This window comes from Dermacentor variabilis, chromosome 5 (genome assembly GCF_050947875.1).
Source record: "Dermacentor variabilis isolate Ectoservices chromosome 5, ASM5094787v1, whole genome shotgun sequence".
Taxonomy (NCBI): Eukaryota; Metazoa; Arthropoda; class Arachnida; order Ixodida; family Ixodidae; genus Dermacentor; species Dermacentor variabilis.
This window is the reverse complement of record NC_134572.1, coordinates 154,381,958-154,409,589: the sequence shown is the minus strand read 5'-3', so window position 1 is coordinate 154,409,589 and position 27,632 is coordinate 154,381,958. Positions and strand designations below refer to the sequence as shown.

The 27,632-nt window shown below is 44.1% G+C and overlaps 1 protein-coding gene across 4 annotated transcripts in view; it reads right to left on the bottom strand.

Annotated features, from left to right (window-relative positions):
- The window catches only part of LOC142583265 (uncharacterized), a 135,831-nt gene extending 108,649 nt beyond the window's left edge, over positions 1 to 27,182 (bottom strand). Inside the window, exons 1-2 of one of the 4 annotated variants that reach the window (XM_075693652.1) lie at positions 26,958 to 27,182; positions 17,159 to 17,265 (exon numbers count right to left, since the gene is read on the bottom strand). In XM_075693652.1, coding sequence (XP_075549767.1) covers positions 17,159 to 17,265; positions 26,958 to 27,021 — 171 coding nt within the window. In that variant the 5' untranslated portion in view covers positions 27,022 to 27,182. Of the gene's footprint in view, positions 1 to 2,281; positions 2,466 to 17,158; positions 17,266 to 26,942 lie in introns of those variants that run through there. The other 3 variants (XM_075693653.1, XM_075693655.1, XM_075693654.1) reach the window with 3 other exon arrangements.
- Positions 27,183 to 27,632: the final 450 nt, after the last annotated feature.

Sequence of the window (27,632 nt, the reverse complement as noted above, 5' to 3'; positions counted from 1 at the left end):
CGATAGGTAGCGAGGCACTGGAAATGGTAATGGAATACATCTACTTAGGGCTGGTAGTGACCGCGGATCCGGATCATGAGACTGAAATGATCAGAAGAATAAGAATGGCGTTTGGCAGGCATTCTCAGATGATGAACAGCAGAATGTCATTATCCCTCGAGAGAAAAGTTTGTAACAGCTGTGTCTTGCCAGTACTAACGTACGAGCAGAAAACTGGAGGCTTACGAAAACGGTTCTGCTTAAATTGAGGACGACGCAACGAGCTATTCAAAGAAGAACGATGGGTGTAACATTAAGGGATAAGAAAATGGCAGATTGGGTGAGGGAACAAACGCGAGTTAATGATACCTTAGTTGAAATCAAGAAAATGAGATGGGGGGCATGGGCAGGGCATGTAATGAGGAGGGACCTTCATCGATGATCATTAAGGGCTACGAACTGGATTCCAAGGGAAGGGAAGCGTAGCAGGGGGCGGCAGAAAGTTAGTAGGGCGGATGAGATTAAGAAATTTGCAGGGACAACATGGCCACAATTAGTACATGACCGGGGTAGTTGCAGAAGTATGAGAGAGGCCTTTTCCCTACAGTGGGCGTAACCAGGCTGATGATGATATCACATGGTCTGGGCGTGCCAACAGAATCCCAAGGTATCCCCTATTTCCCACCCCCTTGAGAGGACTGGGAGGCGACCCTGCTCATTAGCTCCTGACTAGAGGAACAACGAGCTCCGGTCCAACGGGCTCGAGCGGCGGCTTCCAATGCAGCGACTAATGACGTCTTGGACAAAGGACGACACCTAGTCTAGTGGAGCCCACGAGCTTCACCCTCTCTGTTGAATAAAAGTTTTTGCCACCACCACCAGCACAGATGGCGTCTTTCCCGGACGTCGGAGGGGAAGGCTTGAGCTGTGTCAACGCACGGACACGATCCCGAGGGAAGTAGCCAAAAATGTTTCGCTGTAAAAATGCTTGGAGTTGGCCTAAACCAAACAATACTTAGTTGGTGGCCTTCCTGTTGGGCGCACCTCATTAATTTGGGCATAAACCTAGTTATCCAATACACCCGGTGTTCGAACTTGTATGAACTGCGCATATAAATTATGAACTTTTTGCGATATACCATATGTACCCATGCGCTTTCTCAATTATTCCTTCCTCGGATGTCGCTCGAGGGAAACCACATTCCCGTGAAAATTATTTCTGCAAGTAACTGCTATTTCCGTGACGTCTTAGCCAACAAGCCTTAGAAGAGGGCAATTTTATTTACTGATACATCACATAGTGTTCTGTTTAGTAGTTATCCTTGAGGTACTCAATGAGAGAGCTAAAAGAAGAAAGAAAGGAGACGATAGAAGTGGTACAATTTACTACCCTTCACGTGCAGATGGTTGCTGAAACTTGCAAAGAAGACAGTAGTTCAGGTCAATCACGTGGACACAGTTCGTACCCACTATATATCTCCCCTATTATTCCTGATTCGTTTGTTCCCTTTCTTCTTGTAATCCTTGCTCTCTAGCACTTTAAAAATACCGAGTAAATAAATAAATGAATAAATAAATAAACATTTCAATCAAATATTTATTCTTATGTTGCACTGTATACCGGACGAACTGGCGTTTTTCGTACCGCGCAGTGGCGAACGCCACCATGATCGTTAAATGCATTCGCGAATTATATTCCTTTGCTAGACCAGGTCATCGAATTTGCAGATTGCATTGCTTCATTTCTTTTTCTGCATCACTAATTTTCAAAGAGAAATGTAATAATAGGCGGAAGAACTGATTATGATATTTGGAAAATATAAATAAAAACGAACAGCCAAATAAAGAAGTGAATATCAACGACGAGGCACAAAATGGTAGTTAACGATTAAATATATGTCCTGCGCATTACTCTCATGTAAAAGGAGGGTGGGGGAGGAGATGTTACATCGGTCCATACTGTTACAGTTAGTCCGACAAGAATAAAATAATTTCAAATTTACTTGGCGTAATTTTCAGCCCCACGAACGCCATCATGATGCAACGATGGGTGCAGTTGCAGGGAAGCGTTGACAATGACTTCTATAGTAATAATAATAATAAAAGAGGGCAAAATGAGGGTAAATGTTAGCTCAAAACATCCATCTCTCAAAAAGAAAATAAATCTATAAAATTCACTCATAGTTACGCCTGTCAATAAAACATAAAAAAAAGAGAAACAATGCTAACAGGGCACTTGGTGTTATTACATGCAAAGTTTGTGTTTGTCCAATCACCTTTGAGAAGGCTGAAAAATACTCACGAGGGCAAGTTATTTTTCTACGCTTGTGGAACAATACTCGTACAGCAGTAGAAACTGCAACTGACCCAGAGCAAACGCTGCAGGCCAGCAACAGCTGTATGGATCAACATGCGCCGTCGGGCCTCGTACAGTGCTCGTGCAGCACATTGCTCGTGCCTCGTACAGATCACACCTGTGCTCGTAAAAACAACCTCGCGGCAAACGATGCGCATGGATATAACAGCTGCTTTCTGACTGAAATTCGAAAAAAAGAAGAGCGCGGTATCCCAATCATATATCAAGCTAGCGATCCAGCTCAGATCAGCGCTGGCGCAAACATGAGGCCGTCCGACTACAGTTCGCAGAATCGCGATATCGCGTGTGAAAGCGGAGCGAGTCCTTTAGCGCGCCCGCCTTGCAAGTGGCGCAGAGCGTTGTTTGTAGCAACTACTACGTAGCTCGGTGCGCCATCACGCCCTATACAGAAGGCACTTGTGTTCATGGAAAACCTTGCGACAAACGATGCATCTAGATGCAACACCTTGTTTCTGAATCCAATTAAAAAAATTTGGGCTCCAATCCAATCTGCGAAGGTGGTCGGCAAGCGAAGCTGCGGCATCACCTGATCCGACAGACCAATATAACGTAGCTTGGTACGATTGAGCGATGCACTGTATGAAATGGTTGAACGCAAGACAATTGTATGCGCTTTACCTAACTAAGATGTACAGTGTAAAAGGCGTAGTAACCGTAGGTGGCTTGCTTTGTGCAGGAACCGCTGCTTCCCGCTTAGGCTGAGCACGACGCCATTGTACATATTGACGTTGCTGTTCCCTTCGCCGCTCATCGGGTTCACGTTGCTCTTTGGGAGACCTAGCTATGCATGGTCTTCCCGTAGCATTGTAACAACACAAACGAAATAGGTTGCTAGGCTGGTTCTTCTTTGGCATATGAATGTGTAGTGACGCCGCTCCCTACTTCGTATGCCAGAGTGTCCACTTCCCGGCAACTGCAGCTTATGCAAGCGTAATCTTCACCGGGAAAGGCATGTGGCAAACGCAATGTGCTTTGCATCGTTCGAACGCGCCTTATCCTACATTATTTGGTATTCACACTTGTTTTGTGCGTTTCTTTATTGAAACGGATACAAGGGTGTGTCTCGCATGCTTAATTGCAATGGACATAGGAACTTTTCGTTTCAATTCGTGGAAAGGTTTTCTGTCGATTGTTCTGTCGACGGAAAAATAGAGATCCCGTGATCCGATTTGTATGCAGCTTGGCTGCAGAAAAGCACGTCATCTACATCACACATAGAGCTATAGGGATCCTGCCCCGATCAGCGCTGGCGAGAAGGCAAATCTGTTTCACTACAATTCGCAAAATCGCGTCATCGCACGTTCAAGCGTTGCGAGGTCTTTTCGTGCATGCTCTTTGCAAACGATCCAGAAGGCTGTCGAAACGTAGCTGATGATACCATGCCTTCAATAATTTTATATTCCAGGCACATCAACGTCCGACGTTCGATAAATAAACAGCCTGTGAATAAAACAGCCTCTGATAGCAGTGATGTCTGAAATGTTATGCGCTTTATTGCAGAAGGCTATGCCGAAACCAAGGCGGCTGTACTCGGTAATCTAAAATGCCCCCTAATACTGACCACGGCGGTGTAAAACTTTAGAAATGAGATTGTATTAAAGCAATATCAAGCGAAATTCACCCAATACGTGTCATTTTGACTTACCTCTAGTACGAGCGCCCGAAATCAATAAAAGCTCTGTGCGGAATGTCATCGCTGTGCCTCCGTGAGAGAAGTGTTTAGAAAATTGTTAAAAATTAGTTTATTACAAAGTAGCAGCAAGCGCTCATATGAAGGTTTAAAATTATCCACTCAGCTCAAGCAAAGCACGGAAACGGGTACGTTCTTTATCGACTCTAGTTTAGCAGCGAGACAAAAATATACGCCTACACGCGCCGTTTCTAGATCAATATTAAAATACAGAATGTTGTTGGATTGTCGCAGACTTTTTTATTAAGTTGCTATTTGACAGTACTGCCTATTTATTTTTTCTGTCGGTAAAATTTTTCCGAATCTCTATGCAGACAGTTGCAGTAGAGATTTTGCAACGAGCGTTCTCTGCTGCATCCGGTTGCAGACATAGCTTCGCTGTAAAAAAGTCCTGTATTACGCCTCTTCCAGTGGCACAATTTCTCATGCAGTGTGCAACAAGCCTATATACGTAAAAAAAAAACACGATACTCAAAAAGTCGGCGCATTTTGTCGTTTTTCTACGTTAATCAGTATTTGTTTAGTACAGTTTTCATGATTCACAGCGTCTTAGCTTCTAAAGCGTATGTGGAAAGAGAGTTGCATAAGGCGCATGCCTGGAACCTCTCCAATTTATCCTCCCGCTAAATATATCCCGTGTTAAGATTTCGGTACGTAGCTAGCCTGACAGAGTGATCTTTCGTGAGCGCCCGTAATCTGCAGCTGATCTACCTGACCAAGGCTAATGGCCCCTCCAGGGGTGTGTCATGTACCTTCCTTTTCATGTGCTCATGTATATGGTTCTCAACGAAGGTTATTTTTGCACTTTGCATCGGCCTTGATGGCTACAGTTCGCAAATTGAAACTTCGAACGAGACTGCTAAATGTTTCACCCAATGCATTAAGTCTGATATCGATAGCTTGCGCAAATCAGGAGAGTGGCACTGTTAATCTTCATCTTTGTTTAATCGTCTTCACATTCTGTTCCTCAGCAGTTTTCAGTATATCGCGGTTCTACCGGTAAAGAATACAGCTGTGCTTCAATACTCGTGGGAGATAGCTAACAGACTGCTAAGCGGACAGCGGTCACTTTAAAACACGATCAAGTTCTGATAAACTGTCATAATTAAGAGAGCTTCGCTAAGCGAACATCTAAGCGAAAAAACCATGCAAGCTACTTTGCTGTTTTGCCAATGTGGCATCAGGGCAGGCGGCTTGAAACCTCGACGTGAAAGTCGTCTGCTCGAGAGAAAACGTAGTGACGCTTGCCTACGCCGCTTTCGAAGGCTGTCGTTGTGGTTCTCTTAGGTTCGCCTACGCAAAGCGGTAATACAAAGTGATATTAAAAGCTCTTAGCTTTTTCTTCTCAACGCGAGATCGCGTCACGTCGCGGAGGCGTCCTCAGATTGTTCCAGATGCGTTAAGTTATTTGTGCTCAAAACTGTCGTTAGCTGTTAACGTAGGCTGTCTGCAATGCTGGCTAGAACTGAAACACAGCTTATATATTGTGCAGCGTATATTGTTTCAAAGATACCACCCAGTGACTTATAGATAATGCATATTGTACGATGTGGACTGTTAACCCAGGCGCACTTTCACTCTCCTTACTATTTAGCTCTTTTTTAGTCTTTTACGGTTATATACTCTTTTTTCTTCCATTATGTGTAGAAGTTTATCTTTCTTTCACAAATATCTCTTTGTATCCGAACACGTGGCGACCGGACGTATAATTATGCGTGATCATACAGGTTTTTGTGAGAAAGTTATGCAGGGTTTTATTACAGTGAACTTTAAACTTCATTCGCATCAAATATCACTTTGGAAGATACAGGAGCACCAATAAAAAGAGCCCCCACGAATGAGAGCGTCACCAAGCCGCGGGCCGCAGTATACTGGCAGAGAGGTTGAGTGCAACGAAAGGAAGAAAAAAAAAAATGGAACCGAGGATACAGGTTGGTCATTCTGCATTGTGTCATTGCACATAATCTGAGGATGAATATTGTAAACAACGAGTCACGAATCAAAATTGGGCTCACGCCAAAAGCAGATAGCATAAATTAACGTAGAAATGTAGGTAACACAAATCAATACCGCCCACCAAAGAGCATATAAATGTAGTGTAGGAGTGTGATATACGAAAAGTAAGAAATGAATCGTAGGGACTCAAGTGCTACAAATAAATATTACCCAGCAAACGGTATACAAGGGGGAAAAAGGAATACAAACGGTACAAACCAACATAACAAAACAAAAAAGTAGTACAGGATTTATCGACGGTATCAAAGGCAGACCTTTCATGGTACTTCACAAAATGCTACACACTTCTTGAAAAGGCAGACTTTCAATGTATATTTCTTCATATGAACGCAGTTTAAGTCATCGATCAGGGACCACAAGCAGGTGCGACGTAATTCAAAAGACTTCTCTCGCGTTTACCGCAACATCGCCACTGAGGTTTTTAACGAGATAAAGTTTTATGCAAATATGTCGATTAAAAAATTTAAAAAAACACGCAGTTGCTCATACTAAGATGAAAGCTGTATTGTAGCGGTAAACAGGACGCTTAAATAACATAAGGGTGTTTCTTAAAACCCTTCGTGCCCACGCATTTTTCACGTGCTCATTAATCGAAGAATTTCGAACTCAATTTTTATGTCACGTACATGCCAGTGTGAGACTAAGGGCAGATGAGGTCAACGAAATACCCTCTTAGCCGTTTGTTGTGAATCGAATCCACCGCGAAAGAAGTTCATCCGAAGCGACTGGCGGCAAACGTATTCCTTTCTGTGGAGCATATAGTCTGCCTATCAGTCAACCAATAAGTTCGCCCCTCTGAGTGGGGCTCCAAGCTTCCTAACTGACTCTTGTTATACCCAGAAAAACACACTCTCGTGCCTAACCTACCCAACAATTACCAACGCTGAACTCGCTGGGCTCCATTTTTAACCTAGCCTGGCGGTTACTCCATTCATTGTAGATAATTTCAGCCCCCAACTGGCTCACTCTATGTAGAGGAAATTTCCCCACCGCGACGAATAAAAGGCGCCTGCAAAAGCAGGGTTCTGATAATTCTCGCAAACAGTAATCGGAGGACTGGCCGGGATCCAGATACTGCGAACGTAGGGCGCATAAACAAGGTAATGGTAACAAGGACGCTAACAACTCTAAAGGAGAAGAAACAGAAGATCGTTATATATATATATATATATATATATATATATATATATATATAACCTATTGAGATAAACAAAAGTACAAAAGACACGCAGAAGGACGTGTGGCAAATGTAGGTTTGTAGATAGAAAACACGGTGTACTTAAACTGATATTGGGAGTCAGAGAGTTTAGCCCGCCTACTTTGCACCATTCTGTAAACGAATATCTATACAGCTGGCTGCAGCGTTTGCTTCAGAGCATGTGGTTATGATTTCCGCTCGCGAGTGAAACGAGACGAGAGCGCCGCGGTAGACCACAATTTTTTAAGCTGTAAAAACAGTGACAGGTGAAGGCCGAGTTTGCGATTACCGTTCCGTTGTTACAGCGGGCAGTGGAAGCGAAAGTGAAAGAAAAAAATTGTTAACTTAGTGCCGGTGCGAGACAAACCTACAACCCGAGCAAATGCATGTGTGGCTCTGCTAGTTAGGCTAAATCAGCGACGGTCATTCCATTCACTTGCTAGTGTATTTCGATATCAGTACTTATTCGTAACATGCTTTGGGGTTGTTAGCCAGCGTCACTCTCGGCAGTGGTGGTGGATATGGAAGATCCATAAAATGGCATGCATCATTTAGTACATGAAATTATAGGAACGGGAAACTGGCCAATAAAATCTCGTACGATACCTTAAAGCAGCAAGGATGCCGGAGCCGAGGTACTCGCTGTAGAATAAACCAGACGAATTCGGTGAACAATGGAGCTCTACCTTCATTAGCAACCATGTAAAACCAACGTGCGACGTGTAGTAGTTTATTCGCTGTTTTGTTTGCTTTGTGTCAGCGTGTTCTGGCTTGATGTGATTGTTACATGGCGAAAAAACGAGCCTTCTTGGTTTTAATTCATTGCTCCAAATACCCGTTACCCTGTACAGGTCTACGAGCAGGCCACCCTTTCTTCTAATAGAAGCTCTTGGTTCATATTTAAAGTATGTAAACATTCAATAAAGTGGCCAATATTTAACTATTAGGAGACAGAATCGATCAGCGCATCATATCGTAACTTCAGAGTAGGGGAAATTTTTCGTCTAAAGCAGAGTTCTTGGGCTTTGTTCAACATGGGCATTCCTCCAGTGGGTAATGGCAAACTACTTTTTCCAATAGCGGTTGCAAATCTCCTCAAATCTCCGCCAATGCGCTTTACTCAGCCAGGAAGGTCTCGCAATATAGAGTTCAGCGAAAATTTTCGTAGATGTACAAAGAAAACCTTCAGTTATGCGTAGAAGATGAAGTTATAATTCGTAAGGACTAGCTATTATTCATAGGAAATAATAACTGCGTCATAATTGTGACTAATAAACATATTAGTAACTGCAACATCACAGCAGACAAGTGGCCAGTAAAACCCTTTGCATTCGCGGCATCAAAGTTGCCTGGTGAAGACCTCCTCAAGAAAACTTTTAAGAACTCATCCATATAGAAAGACCGAAGGTTCATCTTGTCGTCGGGCATTGCATAACAATAATCTAGGCTTTGTTATTTTCTATGCCTCGGCGTTAGCACACGTGAGTTCACTGGCCAGTTTCCTGATTCTAAAATAATATACTACGTGATGCCTAGGGGGTTTAATGGATGTCCCTAATGGTTGCTGGTTTGTACCCGGGTTTCGGCACTTCTGGGAAGAGACGAACGCATTCGGTGGTTAAATGAATAAATTTGTTGCGGAAAAGAAGCCATGCTGATCCGCAGTTATCTGTCAAGCCGATTGTGGGATCGCACACGTCGTCATCGTCGTCGTTGTTGTTGTTCTTGTTTTTCTTGTTGCTGCTGTTGTCGCCTGTTGTCGCCTGTTGTTGTGATGAGGGAAGATTGGCCAAGGTTCGCAAGTTTGAGCGCCAGCTAGCGACCAGTTCTTCTTCGTTGGAAGAATAAGTGGTCGCTAACATTCGCCACCATGGCTGCGAGAGGCGCTGTCGAACACTCCCAGGCAGGGAGCCAAATGTGCTTTCACGTAGGCTCCTTGCTCCCAGGCTACGCTGTGTATACGTGGGTACAAATGACACGTAAAGCGTACGCAGGGACAGCCGTGATTTTAGCTGATTTGGGAAGGCAGTGATCTAGCGCGTCAGGAGGACGTTGTGGGTTCCGTAACCATCCGCAGTAGGACACATTTCTTTCGCTTCAATTCATATTTTCATATATCAGCAATATAGCGTGTACCGCGAATTTATATCCGCATATGCTATATATCCGTAATTTATATCCCTAATCATAAGCCCAACAAAAACTAATATCTTTAGCTTTCCTTGACTTCACTATCGGCTCCTTTCCCATGGTTGTCACTAGAGGTCGAGTCGATTGGTTTCCTTTATTCTTCTTACCAAACTTTATTTAGTTGCTCTATGCGTTTGCGTATTATAGTAGCTCGTTGTAGTTCCCAATTTATGGTTTTTACTAATTTGTTAGTTGTACACCATTTAGTTGTACACAAATGTTTTGCATGCTGTTTGACATACTGCCGGCAACATGACTATAGGGTTACCCTTCATCGTTGTTAGCTATGACACGGTCATAAGCTCCAAACGCAATAAAAATAAGGTGGACAGCGAAAGAGGACACAAGATAGATAACAATGCATGAGTCGACAATTCACTCTCACGATGTGCCTTACTGGTTATTTGAATAATCTATTGCATTTTATACGTATATATGCATGCAACCACACTTTCCTCCTTCTCTGTCGTGGTGGCAAATACTACAGCATGCCATTTCCTGACAAACGTTGGTGGGGCTGACGTTCATGGTGTCCCTTCAAGACCTTGCGTGTTAATTATTGCATCTTACCATGACTTTCCTGGTTACAGAGGCGTGCGATAACTTCTCCGTCGATTCTGTGTCTCGCAGAAAAACGGACAGCTAACAGAGTGTGCTAAGCCTATTTCGACAGTTATCCTCACGTGTTTAGTTGCATTAGGGTGCATATTTGTACCAGTTTAGGCAAAGCGTGTTTCTTGCACCAAGCGTCCATGGAGGTCAAGAAGCGGACGATTGCCCAGACTGTGGAAGGCAAAGGCCAGTGCCAGTTTCCCTTCAGTCCTCGATGAGCTAAGTAATTCTGCTTAGCTCGATGAAGGGGATTGCTTTTTGGATGGCTAAATAGCTGCGGAAAGCTGGTGCGCTTTCTGAACAGAAATCTGGGAGTGTCGCTTTCGCGAATACTTATACATCAGACTTTTAAAAGCAGTGCTTCGACGTTTAGTGAAGAACGACTTATGTGACTGATTCTGACCGCGTGCAGCTGTAACCCCCACACAAGTCACTACCTGCAGAGCAGCAGCGATGTCTCCGACGTCTACAAGTCAATACATTCCCCAACTCAACCAGAAATCGCCTCGTAGCCCCTACACAATTCTCTCGGCAATGCCGCTTGTGCGCATAACCCGGGTCCCTGAGGCACATGGAAGCGGGTTTCAAACAGGCAACATTATATCCTCGCAACCTTTATCAAATCGACTAGATTTGTAAGATGGCCTCGGCCAGCTTCGACCTCGAGGATCAACGATGGCTGATTGCGAGATCATAGAACGTGGCTCGAGCTCTAGTCATTCTGGAATGAGGACGTCTTTCCAAAGCTTACCTTATGTAATAAAACATGTTTATTCTCTCTCTTCGTTTTTCTCTGACCCTCTCATTCTCAAAACCAGTTTCCTGTGCATTTAGAGCAAAGCAAATGAGCTTAGCTCCCTTTTGCCCTCTGTATCTTTCAGTTTGATCTTCTCTGGTCAATTTTCCTGCCATTACTTCTTCCTTTCTTTCTCTCTACGTTTTGCATTTACTCACGGCATGACACATTAAGGCAACTAGTTTGGTATTTCGTTGCTTTCATTGAGCCTCTTTTCGCTAATTGGCCATACTTTGTTGTGGTGTTCGAGCTTTTGTCGCTCTTAGAATGTGAACTCTGGGATTGTTAAGATTTCACTGACGGACACCGCCGTTGGCAGCTGCTGCACCCAGAAACATCGGCGGCAATTGCGTCTAATTAGCGTTGAGGAGCAGGATTCTGTCTCCCGCTTCATGACTCAGTCCTCAGAGCACTGTCCGCACGGCAATCACCTGCTCTGCTACTTCACCATAGGTGAAGGCTTTGTCACTTGTGCCGTTGACCTGATTAGGGGCGAATATGAGTAGAGAGAAAACTCATTCAGACATTGGGGAATGATGCAACCTGTTTGGTTCTAAAAACTGCAATGCTTCCTGAAAATATTTTTCAGAGCAACTAGCGCTAGTTTGCATTGAGTGAAAAGGCACTATGTGTAAGGAACGGAATATTGCGATGTTTCGGGTACATTACCTTGAGGGAATTTATCAATGCATGGTGACACCAAGCTAAGCTCGAATGAATTGCAGCTTAAAGTGACAAGGTCTGTGGATGCACTCCCCTTACTCCATTGTTATTTTATTTGGTGGACTTACCGCGTCGCACGCAGTAAAACAACAAACAACGAACTTCAAAAAAAAAGAACGCGTTCCCTCCTGCGTTGTACAGGTGCCGCAACAACCACATCGCGAATTTTTTGTCCATGAACCAACCGTCGCGTATGTTCCTTCCAAGAAGGTGTAGTCCTAGAATATCAGGTGTATTGAGATGATTCGATTTTTTTGAAAGGCAGCTAATTTCAAATTTCACCTGTCGTGCCTGCTCTTTTCTTTATTGAAATGAAAATAAAAGGAAGAGACGTAGTCACCTTATAATGGTGGCGGCTACTCCTTTTCTCATAGTGGAAACAACAATATAAAAATATGTAGGAAAATCAAAAGAAATCACTTCTGACGGTCAGAAATCCACCGCATAGTCATATACGCCCATGAAAATAACAGTACAAAAGTCAAATGCAAGTTGCACCCCAAAAAATTTGCAAAAGAAGTCACAAACACACACAAACGGCCATGATGTAGGCTTCTATGAACATATAAGCAGATGAGGAATTACACAGGGTTAAAATAACTCACGCACAAAAAATGTATGACACGTAATATACAAGCACTAATAATAACAAACAATAGAAGAACGTTATAGTAACATCGTGTGATTATTAGGTGCAATACATAGTATTTGTTAAGGATGCCTGTTTCTTCATAAAAATGTTCAAGTGCGTTCAATGCTTTTCGCTGTGCTACTTTAGATGGCCATGGACCCAGCAATTTTGCGAATCAGAAAGGCCGGTGAGGATCCATGGAGTGTAGCTCTTGTTCTAGCTGCCGTCTTTGCATCCCGTATACGGGGCATTCGAGGAGTAGGTGGCGAACATCCTCATCGTCGTGGCCAAAGGAGCAAGCCCGTGAAGGAGCCCGTTTGATGCGATATAGGAAATTTTTGCTGTATGCTGTCCCAAAGCGCACTCAATAAATTAGTGTCTCGGTACTTTTAGAAAGTTGTACTTCCAGCTGGTATTTGAGTTCAGGGTCTACTCCGTAAAGGATTGATTCCTTAGTGTTTTCATTGAACCATGTTGACATACAAAAGTCTTTCTTTAGTACTCTCAATATCCGTTTTGTGTCCATTGGTGATAAAGGGACGAGCTGAATTTCTCCATCTTTATGGGCTGATTTTCCCAATCAGTGCGCTAGTTCGTTGCCTGCTATAACAGCATGGCCCGGGATGCCACTGTAATATCAGCTCATGTTTCCTTTCATTAGCCTGAGTTAAACTGTTGAGTACTGCGTATGTTATTCCTGCGTGTGGTTGGCTGTCATCAATATCTTCAAGACATGCTAAAGCCGATAAGGAGTGCGTGCAAACTACCCACTTTGTTGGTGTCTCATATCCTTTGATAAAACGAGTCGCTTAAAGAATTGCCACTAATTCCGCTACGGTTGGTGACTACGTGTGTCCTAGTCGACAAGCGTACGCTACCTCTTAAGGATGGTATAACATAAGCTGCAGTCGCACTTTCTTTCATTAGACAACAATCCGTGTAGACGTGAATAGATTTCTGGTACTTGTCAAATAGGTGATATAACGCTAATTGTTTTGCTGCTAATGTGGAAACGTCACGTTTATTTTTAAGCCCTTCGACTGACGTTCGTATTTTTGGCGCTAGCAGAAGCCATGGTGGCTAGCAGAGGTCTGAGTGCCAAAAATGTGATCGTTGGAGTCGCGATTTATCCTCATGAATCAAGGCGTGTATCTGTGCACCCGGACGGTTCTCTATCACAGATGGAAGGGGGTGTGCAGAATGCTGAGTAGAAATTCTGAAGAGATGTCGGCATATTTCCAGGCTGCGAATAACCATAAAATGCAGTTCCCGTGCTTCTGCAATAATGAGGTGACTGGACGTAGTTTGAGGGACTCCTATGCACACTCGTAAACTCAAAGCCTCCAACAGCTGTAGCCGATGGAGGGACGTCGCAGATAATTTGTGCAACATAGGGGCGGAGTAAGTAATTCTCTGACGCACAAGTGCTGAGTGGACTTGAAGCAGGGATGCCGTTGTTCCACCCCACTTCGTGCCTGAGACTCTGCGGAGAACATTTATAACACAACTAATATGATCCTACAGGGTGGTCAGATGATGAGTCCATCGAAGCTGGTGGCCTAAAATCACGCCGAGAAAACAATGTTTCCGAACCAGCTCCATCTCATGGCCGTCTGTTGAAAGACCAAAATTTCTAACCTTTTTTTTCTTGTGAAAGGCAGAACCGCAGATTTGACACAAGATATATTCATGCCCCCTTCTCTTAAATAATCACCTATTGCGCTCAAAGCTTCCTGCAGCCAATACTTGACAACTTCTAGAGACTTGTTCAATGCCCCTATGCAAACGTCATCAGCATACATAGATACGTTGATGTCTGCTGGAAGTACTGCTGGTAAACCTGCTATTGCTGCATTGAAGAGAAGTGGGCTTAATACACTTCCTTGCGGAACTCCTTTGTTTATGGTGTATGCGTCGCTATGTCCGTCATTTGTATTTATATATATCTTTCTCTCTTTGAAGAAGTTAGGGATCAATTTGAGAACCCGGCCGTGCATTCCGAGAGTTGAGAGTTCAAGCAGATCGGGTGACTGACCGAGTCAAAGGCCTTAATATCAATAAAAACAGTAGCAGCAATGCTCCCACAGCTAATCTCGGCGACAACAAACATTACCAAGTCAAAGATGCAGTGCATTGTACATCTACGTTTTCTGAAGCCAGCCATTTGATCTGGTAGACAACTGCTGGATTCAATGCCCTCCTGCAGCCTAATATTGATCATCTTAGCTCAGTGGCTACGGTGTTGTGCGGCTGAGCACGGGCTCACGTGGCGGATGCATGAACGACGGGGTGGAATACGAAGATGCCCGTGCACTGCCCATTGATGACCGAGCACCTGGAGCCACAGTTCTTAAGCATTACGGTGTGCCCGTTTAAGCGTCAACTCTCAAGTGGCGTGTGTGGAAATATAAAAAGATAGCGAAGTATACGACCCTACAATATCCCCGTCGTGAGCAGTTATCAAGTTTACACATCCGGACAAGGCTTGGGAAAGGGAGCAGTCAGCATGACTGCGAGTCTCTTATTCGGTGAAGTAGAGCGGACAACAAATCAGCCTTAAAAGTACTTCCACGAGGTCCTTCGCTGACGCAAATTGGTTTCTTGCCTTTTCAGTCATACAGAGCATGTGTTAGGATCCGGTGTCGCAGTGTCTACCCTGCCACTAATACGCGATTCATTGAAGCCTTCTTAACTATCTTTCTAGCCCAGAAGAGCTTTTTTGCACGAGTCCCTAAGTGGATCGAGTACCATGCACGGCTAAGTATGCTATGCCAGGTTCATCCAGCTAGCTCTCAAGGGTACCCCCTGTTAGAGCGTGTACTTAGAGACTCTTCGAACACCATGGTATAATGGAATACCATGATATTCACAAAATGCATGTTTTCAGTTTTGTGTTTTCTTCTGTGCAACTTCATTTCATATTAAGAAACCAACTAGCGCAGTTTCATGCTATTGTTCTATCATGTGCTGAGATCTCTAATTTTCAATAAAATATTTACTTTCATTTTCTTTCGCGAGGCTACCTCAGTTTCCTGAATCACGCTGTAACCGCTTAACATGTTCGCGCAAACTTTACTGGTCCCGTTAGTTTTGATTTCTACAAAGAAGTGAACACAAAGTGTTCAATCTCACAGATCAGATGTTCATGCACCCTCAATACGACTTTCAATAATTTAGCGTATTTTTTGTTTACTACGGACTCCATGAGTGCACGCTACCATTAAATTTTAAAATATATTCGAACTGCACCTTTCTATGTTTAGGGACATAGTTATGTGCTGGAGCGAGGGAAAACAAGACAGAGCATTTGCATAGTCGATATTTCCTTCCTTGCTTATAGTCGGAGCATCGCGTGCTTAGCATCTCTTCTCAACACCTAGGAGGTGCCGGTGAAAATTGACAGGAACTATTGGCGATTGGGGCTGCAGGTGCAACTGAACACGCGTCATCATTTGGGAGAAGAAGGTGTCCATACATTTGCGAAATTGTTGCCGAACTGTTAGAAGATCGCAGGATATTCTAACGCTGGCAATAAGGTTTTCGCATGAGTTGCATTATCGCGCCTGCATTGCGCCATATCTTAGATAACTTCTCAGTGTACCTGGCAGGTTGTAACAATCCAGTCCGAGCTTAGTGTTAACAAGGCTCCAACTAAAAGAAGAGTGAAGCAGCATGCTCGCGGCTACGCAATTTTTCTTTTAGAGGAAATATGAATTTGCGTGAAGCTAAAAGGAACAACGTATAATATCTGCTAAGCTGCTTTGGGACATCAAAATTCTGATTTTGGCGCGGGGAGCTTAACGCATATCGTATAGCTTTTTAATACGGCAGTCAGAGTTCTCGCTCCAGTCGTGGGTAGTTAAGCAAGCCAATTAAATATAAATAATCCGTATGCTAATAATTAGGTTGTAATTCAAATAATATTTCATTATTCTGTAGCAACGGTGTCTCCGCCGCTGATATATTAGTGAACAAATTATCTTTTGTTTTTCAGGTGGAACAAGTGTTAGAGCCTTACAGGATTAAAGAACATGTTCGACAACAGTGATTTAGTTAGCTGGAGAGTCAACGAATTATTACTTTTCGTGTAGGTGAATAAACGTGTCTATACGTGGAACGAATTCCGTTCAAATCATTGATACATTTGCGTAATTAGAACGTTGTGTTTTGTGCTTTTGTATTTGACTAGGCGAAACTCAGTTGTTTCCAAGTTAACACTTTCTTTTAAGCGAAGTTACTTTTTGGCGCAAGTAAACACAGGTGACTTGAAGCAACGTATTATATTCATAGACATGTGCAATTTATTCATCGCATGGGCGACGACGCAGCATAAAATGCGATTCAAATTTTTTACAAAAGCATGGATGACTCTTTTCCGCAGTTACTGCGGGAGAGACCGTATAATTGTGTCATTCGACATTATATATAGTGTTCAGGTTGGCCTGTGTGTAACCCAATAATGGCCCTGAATGTTTCTATAGGGATGGTGCCCGTGCCACAGCGTGTCCCAAGGGCTCGTGATCGCAAGTTATACACCCGAATACTGCATGCATACCCACGCGGGCTCTATCACGTAGAAATGAAACGCCAACGCAATGATAAAAAGTATAGACCACCTCTGACAAGTTAAATAACGCGAGTGAGACTTCGCACGGCTAATTGCACAGTAGCCGAATGTAATGCAAGATTGAGCCATAGCCTAGATGACAAAATTGCGCCGAAAGGTCACTAAGTGGTGATAGCAAAGACAAAATAACGTCTCCTGTAAGGTCTAACCAGCTAAAATTTCATTGCTCACAAACGTACATCTGCGTAAGTCAACTTGGAGACGTTTGGGGTTGTTCTAAAGAATTCCTCGGCTTATTCAAAATTGTGAAAAGAACTACTGAAGTATACTTCAGCAATGCCCTGTTCCATATGAACACGTTGGTCATTAGTTTTCTCACCAGTTTAGAGCCTGCATGGCGCCTGAGATGCTCAACCTTGCACTCCCCGAACTTCCTTCGGGTGGCGAGCGGGTGTCGAGCAGGTGTTCGGCCGGATCGATGCAGCTCTTGTGTGGGGAGGCCATGTATGGAATACGTATGTTCAGCTTAGAATGAGGCTGTGACCATTAGTTGACACGAGTACGAGCGCAGCGCATCTGCGCGTTAGCGTTGATGGACAAGAAAATAAAATAGACCATGGTTATCTCTGTCATATAATAAGGAATGCAGTGCAGAGAATATGGTCATAGTGTTAGCTAAGCTGTTCTTGCAGTCCTTGGTGTTGATTACCTTTTCTTTTTTTCCGTGTAAAGGCCGATATTGTGCCATAAAGAGAAACACACACGCACACACACACACACACACACACACACTTGCATATGTTGTCGAATGGTCAGGCTCCTGACAGTGCCCATTGTGTGGAAATGATGAGGTGATTGATATTTTTTTATTCTGTCACCGTTTCGCTATGAAGGGCAAAGATTTTAGAAATAACATTTAGCTTCAATTCTTCTATTCCAGAAATTCTTTCTCTGAGAGCCTCCTTCCTTTGACACTGTCTCGTAGCGAAGGTTGCTCAGCGGTTGAAGAACTTCTAATTGCTTCAAGGCAATTTTCTTATTACATTTCTAGTACTTCATGTTAGTTTTTATTCTTTGGAATCGTTCCTGAAAAGTTCAGCTGTTTATCAGCCAATAATAAACGTTTTTGCTATAATGAGTCTCAGTCAATCCGCCATAGTGGGTATGAGGCATCAGCAGTGGGATAACAAAAAACAAAACCGTGCGTCGGGCCCACGAAAAGGCATGTACATATTTGCAGCCTAGAACGACTCAAGGTTGAGCAAGTTGGTCGGTGTTCATGGTACCCAAAAGCAGGCGTGCAAATTCTAACACAAGAATAACGCAAACGCCGCCATTATTCTAGTCCTTCTGCCATGCGGTCAGATTTACAGGCCTGAGATTCCGTATGATAAATCACCTCATTTTTTTAAAAATTGCTGACCAGACAATGTATTTCTGTTCTACACTAGTATCCAGGAGCACAAGTTGATAGGAACGCGCACGCACGATGAACGGGTTGAGACCACGCCATCAGGGGAAATTTTGAAGCGCAGCTATATAAGGCTATCCGATTCGCCCATCCGTCCGTCCGTCCGTCCGTCCGTCCGTCCATCCATCTGTTGGTCGCCTGTGTGTCGAAAACGCAACCGGCGCAACCCCATGAGCATGCACGAAAAAATAAAGAGAGAGATAGGCGCGCGATTACACAATACCACCTAGTTAGGACAAGGCTTGTTCACTCCGATGCATGACACCAAGCTACCTGGCCCGAAATTTCTATTGACAAGGCTGGCGTGATGAAAGCAGTGACGTCAAAATCACTGCTGCCTACTCGGGAGCATCCCAATAAGATTCTATGGTGGTCGGGCCAGGTAACATGACGTCACGGATTGAAGTGAAAAATCCTTGTGCTATCTAGGTGGTGTTGGATTTGTTGCGTAAGTAGTGACGTCGTTGCTCTCTGTCGCAGCAGAGCACACGCGCAGCAGTTTCTGTCCGGCTCCGAAATGGATAGGCCACGCTTCGTGCGTATTACTGAGGAGCAGGCAGCTTTCGATTAGCAATGCCGCGAGTAGAGCCGCGAACGAGGTCGTCTATGCCGGGCCGATGCCGGAGCTCGGGCACAGGAAGGGGCTCGTGTAGCCGAGCGCAAGCACCAACTGCGTACTGGCTATCCGGCACCCTACCAGGCCGTCGGTTAATGAACTGTTGGGATTAACCCAGTGATAAACACCGGAGCCGCACGTTTCAGCTTCGCTGGTTAACCATCAGTACGGAGTTCTTGGGTGGTGATTTCTCACAAAGTGTGCACGTAGTGCATGTAACCGTACCTGTATCTACTGTGAAATGTAAGTGTATGCCGAACGCCTTCAGCAGCAAGTGCCTCGTTCTGGTCACACGACAGTTAGCCCTTGCGCCTCCGTCTTGTATAAGAAAAATATGAACTGCATTGAATTGGCGTAAACTTTAAATTTGTTTAGCAGTTCCGTGCAACGTGAAAATATTTCAAAGCATCACATTGGTTGAACAGATGCATGCGGGTTGCAACACTTAATTTTAGCCAGCGTGGGTACGCTGAAGCGAAAAAAAGAAGCAAATAAAATATCGCGGTATATGTGGAAAATAAATTTTTTTGCACGCGAGAGTTCACTCTATGTCAAAGGTAAACAGCCGAAGTTGCCTGCGACCGCCATGCTGACTTCAAGCTATTTAAAGGAGTTCATGAGATTTGTGAGAACTTCCAACAACCAGGGAAGCGAAAGAACCCTCGTACTCGCAATCCAGTGGTGTGGAGTGTCTGAGCGCCACGGGAACCGAGACTCACAGCTCAACAGCATATCTGGTGAAGGCGTGAAAAACCCGCTTTTTTTTTGCAAAGGCTGCACATGCCTTCCGAAGTAATTCCTGGCCGTCCGCTTGGTTCTACGTGCTACGTGCTTCTACATGCTATTCGATGTGCTCGTCTATGAGGGGCTCATTAAGAGAACAGTTCAGAAAGTTTTGTTGCACAATGATGGTGAATCGGACAAGTTGGATGTTATCAGCGCACAGAAAAATGAAGGCACAAAAAGAGATTGACGGTGTCGTTTTCTTGTTTATATGACTTCGTTTACCATACTCTGCTATGAAGGAAGGGGCTTATTGATTCTTGTGAGAAAATTAAGTAACAATATGAGAAACCAAAAAAAAGCCTCCGAAGCTATTACCGTTCTTAAAAACATCTCCTTAAATTACTCTTGCTGTAGGGAGAGAAACGGGGTACTTCTGTGGTGTTGGACCATACAAACTTGTATTTCTGCGCGAACTCCAAGTGCATATAATAATGTTCAATGTCTTATGTGCAAGTTGACATGACAGTTACAGGTCAAGGCAGATGTTTGTCATTTCTTCATATTTAAAGGCCCTGAGAGAACTGAATTTTCTGTTGTTTGAGTGCGCTGCTCTTGCCGTACCCGTGTCATCTATAGGGACTTTGTTTCTCTTGTCAGACATCACCGTCACCGTACCTGGCCTTTGTGTTCGGTGTGCTTTTGCGCATAGGCACAGTTTACAAACATGGTATTCAGCAGGCACTGCGAGATATACCTCATTCCCCGGACATCTGCCGAGCAACAACACATCCGTGCTGAATTGTACTGACTGCCACCCAAAGATACAAAAAAAGAGGAGGAGTTGCTGCCAGACCCACATGAATGTGAGAGAATACTCATAGTGGGACCATCTGTTACATTGCTATGATAGAGTGATGATAGAGCACGGTCTGCGTAACGAGTTGCACGAAGTGGATATGGTAGCGGAAGGACTGCGGATAACATGGTAGTTGTGTTGGATTACAAGTGAGCGCCTTCTGCCTCCAAAATCACTGTGCCTTATGATGGCTCTTGTGCTTCTTCGTACTTTCTTCTGAAACACGGAAATAATTACAGACGAGCACTCTTAACTGCTTACGAACAAAGCCACGTTGTGTGTGAAGACGTTGCAGCCACTTTAGCTTTAAAACAGTGCATAATTGGTAGCATCTATAGGTGTCCATCTCAAGTACACCTACGTCCGTGCGCGCACTGGAGTTTTATGTTCTTGGTGTTCATGTTTCTTGGTCACGCTTCATGTTATTCGCGTTTCATGTTCTTCGTATTGCTTGTTCGCACTCCGCACAGCTGTTGATTGATCCCAACCCTCCTGTTCAAAATTTGAATTTTGTTACACACTACCTTCTTTTCTGGCATGCGTGACTTCCCGCTGTTGGAGTACTGGAGAACAGGTATTTGATGGAACGCGTACATTATATTATTATGTTGCTGTATTAGTTTGTTATTATATGCGAATAATATTAAAGGCCAAAACACCTGTGTCTTGTCCGTCTCGATGTCCTGTCTAAAGTTCGCGCTTGTTATTGCACGAAGGAATGCATATAGCAGGATTTAGCACCACGTGTATTTCCTCGCTACTTTTACCATTATCAAACTAATAACGGCGCCTCACCAGCGTACTGCGGGGATGAGTGAGCGGCAACGCAATCTCGGGACGCATGGCGAGCGCAGGGAGTTATCGGATCGCGGAATACAAGATGAATTGAAGCTTCAAGCTATACGTTGGAATAAAGCTGCAGAGAAAGTGTTGGAAGATGTACGCGGTGGAGCATACGATGGAAGGGCATAACTGCGTGCGTGGGTAATTCAGAATTGTTTTATCTTGCTGCTTTTTCTTTTCGTCTGCAGCATGCTCATTGTGGGTGAGCTTAGAAGGTATGTCATGCTGAAGATGTAACTTTCATTCCACCGGCTCCTGGATTATCTTATTTCAATGTGCCCACGCGTGCAGAGCTCCCTTGCACAAATCATTGAAACACCACCGTTAGTACTTCGAGCTTTGAACCACGTAGCTATTTTACCTTTCCAAAAGCAAACTTAAACATAAAGGCCCAGACGCTGTTCTCTTTGTTAGAACGCGCTATATCTTGGTTACATCGCACTGTCTTGCTCCAAGCTGCGCTTGTGCCCGGGTTCTTTGTTCTGCCGCATCTGTATTCAGTTAGTACTGCTCATAGTAATGAAAGAAATCTCGTGTATTAGAACCTTACTTTTGGATATAAGGAACGACTCGCGAAAGAAGACTCTCTCTTGTCATATGTAAAATTCCAGTATTCACAGGCTGCTCATTGTATTCAGCAAAAATTTTAAACTTCGTAGAGGCAGAAAATTTATCAGGCTCTTTGAATTAGCAAAACAGAACAAACGCACAATTTCTTTGTGATTGTTCCTTGTTTTGCTATTTTGGAGACGTTTATAGGTTCCTTGCCTTCACGGAATATAGCCATTTGGAAGTAGGCGCTTTGTCTGTGCGTCTGTGTTTGTGTGCACGTCTTGCCTTCGCTCAGTTTAAACTTTTTGCTGAATTTATGAACCGACTAGTCCAACAACATGCGTTACTGCTCATTTTGTGTGCGTGTGTGAAACACACATTAAAACGCCACATTCACATTTATTTTGCGACGAATTGTGTACATCGTTCTAATAATTACCAGACACTCCTGAGCTGCACGACCAAAAGGAAAAGTAGAACTAAGCTAAAAATGCAGTACTCTTACGTTTCCAATATACAGCACAGAACACCTGCTCCATCGAAAGTTTTTCAAGGGGAACGTGCCTTGCATAATGACCCAAAGAGCAAAACCTTCTTTCTCGCGTTTACGTTGTCACGGTGTTCACGAGCCTTATCCCCATTCGTGTTGCGGTTCAGCTCGTTAGGAGCTGTGATAAAGGAATCACACGAAATACCGGAACACGCCGCTCAACGTACACTTTATTAAGAAGTGACACTCACTTAATTCTCCTTAGGTGATTTGAATGCGAAAGCATGATGACTTGTCTAAGTTATCGCCTTAAATTATAACTCCACATTCATCCAGCCTAATCCAATTTGCTGTGATTTGTACCAAATTTAATATACTTTCAGCCACTTTAACCGACGATAATCCACCTTAGTCCAATTTTAGAAGTGGTCCATGTTCGACGCCATGACTCTTCACGGAAGAATTTTGCAGTGCGAGCTGCAACAGTTCCGGCTCTGGGAACGTTACGTGATCACTTGGTCACGTGGGTTTTGGTACCATCGGAAGATAAAACGGACGCCGGATTTTTCACTTCATGGGGAATATAATGCTTTCGAATTTATAATACTACATTTTTGCACCCCTAGTGCGGCATGTGTTTTGCGCAGTTCGGGGAAGCGTCATTTGGGCACTCTGTTAGATCTTACACCTCATCTTCCCGACTGTTGATGGCTGCCGGTTCTCGCTTCCCGATAATCTACTGGACGAGCTGACGCCTGACAAGCTTTCCTGTATTGCTGCGTGGAATCATCTTAGCTGGACACAGATGAAAAGAAATGAAGAAATAAATGAGAGCAAAACATGCACGTTGCTTAAGATAATGCTAGGAATCTCTTGGTTGAACACTGTCTGCTGGCATACGTTTAACACCGGTTTTAGTCGTACGAAATAAGTGTACAGCGCAATTTACTGAGCGTCCTGCATCGCCGTCTCTTGCAGTTCGCAGTCGACTGTTGCCACAACTGCCACCGCCGCTTCATGACGTCAGCGACGAAACACCTGTATTTCTCTCTGCGCGCGCCGCACGTTCCCTCTCCACACGCCGCTCGCTGGGAGGAGGTCACGTGGGTTTTTGTACCATTTTTGCGGACCTCTCGTGTTTCGCTCAAGGTCTCCGCGCAACGAGCCACTCACTGCTTTCGCCTTAAAATACTTGCGTCGTACAGAGAAGAAAGGGGGTTAATCGAGGGGCCCGATTTTTATTAGTCATATCATAAGAAGCCAACAAACACTAACCTGACACCAAGGACAACATAGGGGAAATTACTTGCGCTTAATAAATGAAATAAACACACGATAAATAAATCCACTTTAATTTCCATTATTTACCGTTTCTTTATTTGATTTACTAAGCACAAGTAATTTCCGCTATGTTGTCCTTGGTGTCAGGGTTTGTTGACTTCCTATGATAAGATGTGTCATACAGAGCATTTTACGTGGGTCAGACCGGGAGGAGTCGGAAAGCCCGCCTACGAGAACGCGTGAATAATTTCCGCAATGGAAAATGACTTTCTTGCACAACGCTGCAGTTTAAAAAAAAAACGCAAATATTCTATCAACACTGGTACGACCATCCACTCGCATCATCGTTGAAGCTGCTCAGATGACACGCCAACGCGGCTTATCTGCGAGCTAGAAGTCTGTGTCTCTTTGTGGCAAAGAAATCAGCTTTCTGGGAAGTGCCAACGCATGCACCTTGCGATAACGCGTCTTCTGCTGGTTTTTCATTAGCGTCATTCCTTGTTGGATCCCGTGTTTTTAGTTCGTCTTCTACTTATTTCCGCGCTCTGGCACCATACATCCCAGTTGAAAGTTAGGGCTTATCGTTGTCTGCCACGTTGTGTACTCGTCCTTTGCTGTATTTCCTCTCTACTCTCACCAATTATACATACCAACAAGCTCAAACCGCTGATGTTTAAAGCTGATGAGGCAGTTACGCTGGCCTGTGAAGTTAAGGTAAGGCTGCCAGAAACGAACCACAGAACTTTCTATATAATGAGGACGTCGCACGCAGTAAGCTTGAAACAAGAACAAGAAGCAAAATAGGAAATTCTAACCTTCCACAAATAACGTGACGTGCTCTGCGCTCAGTGTTCTTGCTTGTGGCGCTGGCACAACCGTAGCGTGCGCCACTTCTCCAGCTTCGGGATGGGGTATTCCAACGACGGCGCAGTAATGAACCCCTGGACACTTGAGCACCATGGCATCAACTTCGGCTGGCCAATACTTGCACCCACGGACGCTTAAGTAGTCGCTCAGCCACGCAACTAGGTACACATAGCTGTCTTTGCCCTACTAGCACAGGTAATCTGCGTACCCCCCGATGTAAAGCACATTATAACCGGCTGCTCCCAAGCTTGGTGCAGTTGGGCAGTCGGAAGCTTCCCGAAGTCGCAATTGCAGGTTTGTGATGGTTTGACTAGTTGGCAATTTGCTGTGCTGCTAAGGTTACAGCATGAAGGCAGAACACAAGGCAATCATGTTGTTGTTGTTGTCGTTGTTGCCTGTGACACGTATGGCTCCTACCCACCGTGGGGGAATGGCCAAGAAATGGGTAGATTATTCCAAATTAGTCCGAAGCATAAATTTCCTAATATCTATGAGAACAGCATTGAATAGTGTAGAATTGCGTGTTAAAATAAAATCAGAAAGGTCATATTGAATGAGTAATAATTATATTAAAATAAGGACAAAAAAGAATTTAGCAGGGCATTTGTTTAAATTCTGTAAGGAAAGTTTGGACAGCGAAGCATGCATCCCTGTGGCTAAATCCCAGAGTGGACGCCCCGAACGAAAGAATTGCAGGTTCTGTCAAGTCCATGCCAATTCTTCGAAAAGGTATGTCCAATAATCTTTTTCTTTACGCAGTAGAGCGGCGACAAGATAGAAGAAAGTGCTGTATCGTCTCCTCCTCATCACAAAAGGAACAGATGGGGAAGGGAACCACATCCGACCTGTGTAAATGGAAACTTAGGGAGGGAATGCGGCGGCGTAATTTGGGGAGGCAGACGTCAAGCATCTTTGTGAAACAGGATTCGCCATGCCAGGGAAATGCCAGGTGCTTGTACTCTGGAGAAGCAGTCAAATGTGCGCTTGATAAGGCTAATCTAATTGGTCGCATCCGGAGTCTTGCCACCGTGATCTGTGCTGTCAGTGGTAGAATAGTAAGAACAGGGCCGGATAGTGATGCATTTGCCAGTGAATCGGCAGTTTCATTAAAAAACAAACCTTTATAACCAGGCACCCAAATGAATAGAATACATTGCACATGGGCAGGAACTATTAGGTGGCAGAGTTTTCGCATGGGTGAGTCATTAGTAGCGGTAAGGCAAGATCATACAGAAAGGGAGTCAGTAAGAATAGCAGCCGCTGTCATCATTTGGTCTAATTAAGGTAAATCCAGGATTACTGCTAACAACTCGGCCAGAAAAATAGGCACACAATCAGGCAATCTTACAGATAATGACCAGTCGAGTGCAGGACAAAATATTCCAATGCCAGCTTTTTGCTCACACTGTGAGACATCTGTTGCAATGATAATGTTTGTTTCTAGGGTGCTTAGGTGGCCTTGCATCATGGCGTTTAAGATGCCGTAGGGAGTAGTTTCGCGTGGTTTGGGAAAATGTCATCGAACCTGATCTCTGGGCAATTTGAATGCCTATTATTAGGAAGCACATCGCGAATTAACACATTTAGTGGTTCAAGTATTGTTTGCACAAATATAATCTGCGGTCTATGAAACCTGGGCCAATGAACAGGAAAAAATGAACCGATGAGGACAACGCTCTTCTTCTACGTCTTTAATTACGTACTGTATCCAAATTTGCGCTGTGACTCAAGTGCCATCAAAATTTATCCGGGGCTCGTGGCCGGGACAACTATGTGCTCGCGGCGAAATTAGCCACTATGTGGAGATTTCCATGAAGTGTGGTTTAGTTGAACAACTTTAATGAAAGCTTGCATTGACCACGTGCTCGAACGCATCTACTATCACGGTCATCATGGAATTTATCCTTCTTTTCCCTTTATTCCTCTTCTCGAAGGCCGTACAGCACGCGTTGTTTCAAACAGCCTCACAGGTCCTCCCTCATGACAATCCTTTATCTTACCGCTTCAATCGCGCCGACGTGATTGTAGACACCTGGTTGGATGCTCAACCAGCCTAATTTGGTAAGCCTAAACACAGGCGCCTTGCACGGGCATGAACTAGTACAGGCGTTGCATGACCAGAGAGAAGGCTATACAAAAGCTCTTCACGCTAATACAAAAGGAATACTTGTGAATGCATTCAGTGTGCTCATTCACACTAATTGTATTGCGGAAAAAATGTAAACAAAAAAATTCCAGATACTCGCGTTGTTTTGTACGAAGTCTTAAATTGTGCCTGAACGAAGTGGTTAAATATATGTTGAATAAAGAAACGTACAGATAACGATACATTTGTCTTCCTTGTTTTACGTCTGAAGAAGTACCACTTAGTTCGTAAGCGTTACTGCTTATTTCACTGGGCGTGCATCTGGCAAGTGCTATCGCTCAACTGTTTCTCAAAACACGTGGTACATGCACATACCACATGCACTGCTACCTGTGCTGTAACAGGCTTCTTCGTCCGTGATGGGCTCGAGCAGTCTCCCCCAGTATTCACGCATCAGGCTTGGACATCGCTCCACGAGCTCTCCGCGTTGCCATGGTTCCAAAGGATTTCTCGTTTCTGTGTCCCGCACCTGTGTGAAAGCCAATACGGAAGCTATGCTATACGTCAACGCAAGAAGCCAAGAAGGGATTTCATTCGTAAGACTAGTGGATGGATTGGATGGACGATCGTCTTTCTGGTTATCTACCACACGCTACAAAAGGTGGACAAGCAGACGCAAGAAAAACAAAACAAAATTAGAGGTGGTGACGAAATACAACTATGAGTGTGGGCATTTCGACAACTACACTGTATATTATACATAGGTTTAATGTACCTTCAGAACACCAGGACACATGCAGAAGCACCTGGCGAACAGAAACGTTACGCTGAAAAGTTGGGCAACCTACCCATTGGACGGCTTTCCACTGCGATGGGAGAGGCGCATGTGGCCCTTTCCGCTACAGCTGAGCCCCGCTTCAACGTAAATAAAACAAAAGACAAAACGGAGGACTTTGTTTACGCAGCAAAGACAAACCATCTGCTATACTAAACTTCGCATATTTTTACTTCTTTGAAGAAACAAACAATCATGATTACAGCGAAGCTGTCACCCTCTAGTTGGTC